This window comes from Otolemur garnettii, unplaced genomic scaffold (assembly GCF_000181295.1).
Source record: "Otolemur garnettii isolate 467f Iridium unplaced genomic scaffold, OtoGar3 scaffold00128, whole genome shotgun sequence".
NCBI classification, from domain to species: domain Eukaryota; kingdom Metazoa; phylum Chordata; class Mammalia; order Primates; family Galagidae; genus Otolemur; species Otolemur garnettii.
Window position 1 is genome coordinate 3801096 of NW_003852523.1, and position 2083 is coordinate 3803178.

At 59.3% G+C, this 2083-nt stretch overlaps 1 protein-coding gene across 1 annotated transcript in view; it reads left to right on the forward strand.

The window, feature by feature from the left end:
- The window catches only part of PFKL (phosphofructokinase, liver type), an 18621-nt gene that overhangs the window by 6163 nt on the left and 10375 nt on the right, over positions 1 to 2083 (forward strand). Inside the window, exons 3-6 of the mRNA XM_023518090.1 lie at positions 401 to 590; positions 1167 to 1332; positions 1764 to 1808; positions 1936 to 2044. Of these exons, the coding sequence (XP_023373858.1) occupies positions 401 to 590; positions 1167 to 1332; positions 1764 to 1808; positions 1936 to 2044 (510 nt within the window). The remainder of the gene's footprint in view (positions 1 to 400; positions 591 to 1166; positions 1333 to 1763; positions 1809 to 1935; positions 2045 to 2083) is intronic.

The following is a 2083-nucleotide window of genomic DNA, read 5'->3' on the forward strand; positions in this document are numbered from 1 at the left end:
ACGTGTGTATGCATGTATGTGAGTGTGTGTGCACGTGTGTATGTGTGTATGCATGTATATGTATGTGAGGGTGTGCATGACGTGTGTGCATGTGTGTGTATATGAGTGTGTGGGCATGGGTGCACGTGTGTGTGTTGGTGTGTGGGAGGGTATGCGTGGTGCTGTACAGGTCCCAGGGCTTTCATGCTCCATTCTGTGTTGGAACTCCCTGCCCCAGTCTGCCCTTCCTCGTCTTCTATCAGAAGAGGAAGGCCCAGGGGGTGGGGACACCTGCTTGGGGACACCCTGCACTTCAGAGGGGCCCCCTAAACCCTTCTTGCCATGTGCTGGGATCTCTCTGGTGCCCTGGGGAAACTTCTACCCTGTTGTCCTGTCTGAAGGCCCTATCTCTCCCATGCAGGGTGGCACTGTCATAGGCAGCGCCCGCTGCAAAGCCTTCATGACTCGGGAGGGACGCCTGGCAGCAGCCTACAACCTGGTACAACGCGGCATCACCAACCTGTGTGTTATCGGTGGGGATGGCAGTCTCACTGGAGCTGATATCTTCCGCAGCGAGTGGGGTGGCCTGCTGGAGACACTGGTGGGAGAAGGTAGGTCTGTGGGAGCCCCTGCAGAGGCCCCGTGCCTGCCTCATGCTACAGGACCAGGGAGGCGGGAGCCTGGGTCTGCTGAGGTGGACGGGGTGCTATCTAGCCACTGGCTCCGGGGGAGTGTCCTTGGCCAGGGTAAGCCTGGATGCCTTAGGAGCCTTGGGCCAGTTGACCAGGGGAAGAAACTCAGCATTTGAGCTCAAGGGACCCAGGGAACCCAGGCCATGTCCCATGTTGGCAAGGACTCTGTGCGGACAGATCCTGCTTATAATTGGTGCTTGAGAGAGTCTGGACACGGGTATAGATTGACCCACTTTGCAAAAGTATAGTTAAAATTGAGGTAATGTAAGATGCTGAGATCACTGTTCAGAAAGCATGGTAGACCCCAAGATGAGGATGCGGCCACTCTCCGAGGCCCCTGGGGTCCCACTGGGGTCATGAGTCTATGCCTGGCACCAGTGGTGACCTGGGCGGGGAGGTGGCTGAGCTCGGAACCCCTGGGCCAGTGCATGGGGTGGTAGGAGAGTCTCCTCCTGTGGCATAGCTCAGCCCAGCCTTCCTGCTCCTCATGCCTAGGTAAGATCTCAGAGACCACAGCTCAGACCTACTCACACCTGAACATCGTGGGGCTGGTGGGCTCCATTGATAACGACTTCTGCGGCACCGACATGACCATTGGCACTGACTCGGCCCTGCACCGCATCATGGAGGTTATCGACGCCATCACCACCACTGCCCAGAGGTGAGCACAGCCCTGCTGGCCTGACCAGCTCTGCACCTGTGGCCTCAGTGCAGATACTCTGAAGGGCCATGGACACTGGTGGTGGTGGCACTATTAACATCACTCCATCCCTTGGCCACCACTGGGGAGGCATATAGTAGAGGTCAGTTCCCCTCCACCAGGCAGCAGGGAGGTACGGGATGGGCAGGCCTGGGATGCACATGTGGCCCTCACCTTTGGAGCACATTAGTCAGAACCTGCCTGGCGGCTGACGGGGAGCCTGAGGCATCTTAGTCCAGATACTGGGCGGGTCTGGGTGTGAAGAGAAGTGGGCCGTCATCTGCCAGCACCTCTGTCCACTGTGTCACTGGGGCACCCCTATCATGGCCATGTGGCCAGTAGGAGGCTCATGGGAGCCTTGGCACTGATGCCTCTGCCTGTTCTGTCCGCAGCCACCAGCGGACCTTTGTGTTGGAGGTGATGGGCCGGCACTGCGGGTGAGTGGGTACCCCAGTCAGCCTTGACGTATGGGGCTGGGGCTGGAGGCAGGGGAGGCACAGAAGGAGCAGTGCAGAGTGGGGCCTCCTAGGGCAGGTCCTGAGCAGGTGGCCTCTGGCTCTCTAGGTACCTGGCGCTGGTATCCGCACTGGCCTCAGGGGCTGACTGGCTGTTTATCCCAGAGGCACCACCTGAGGACGGCTGGGAGAACTTCATGTGCGAGAGGCTGGGTGAGGTTAGTGTGGGCTGCGGTGTCCGTGTGGGCTGTGGTGTC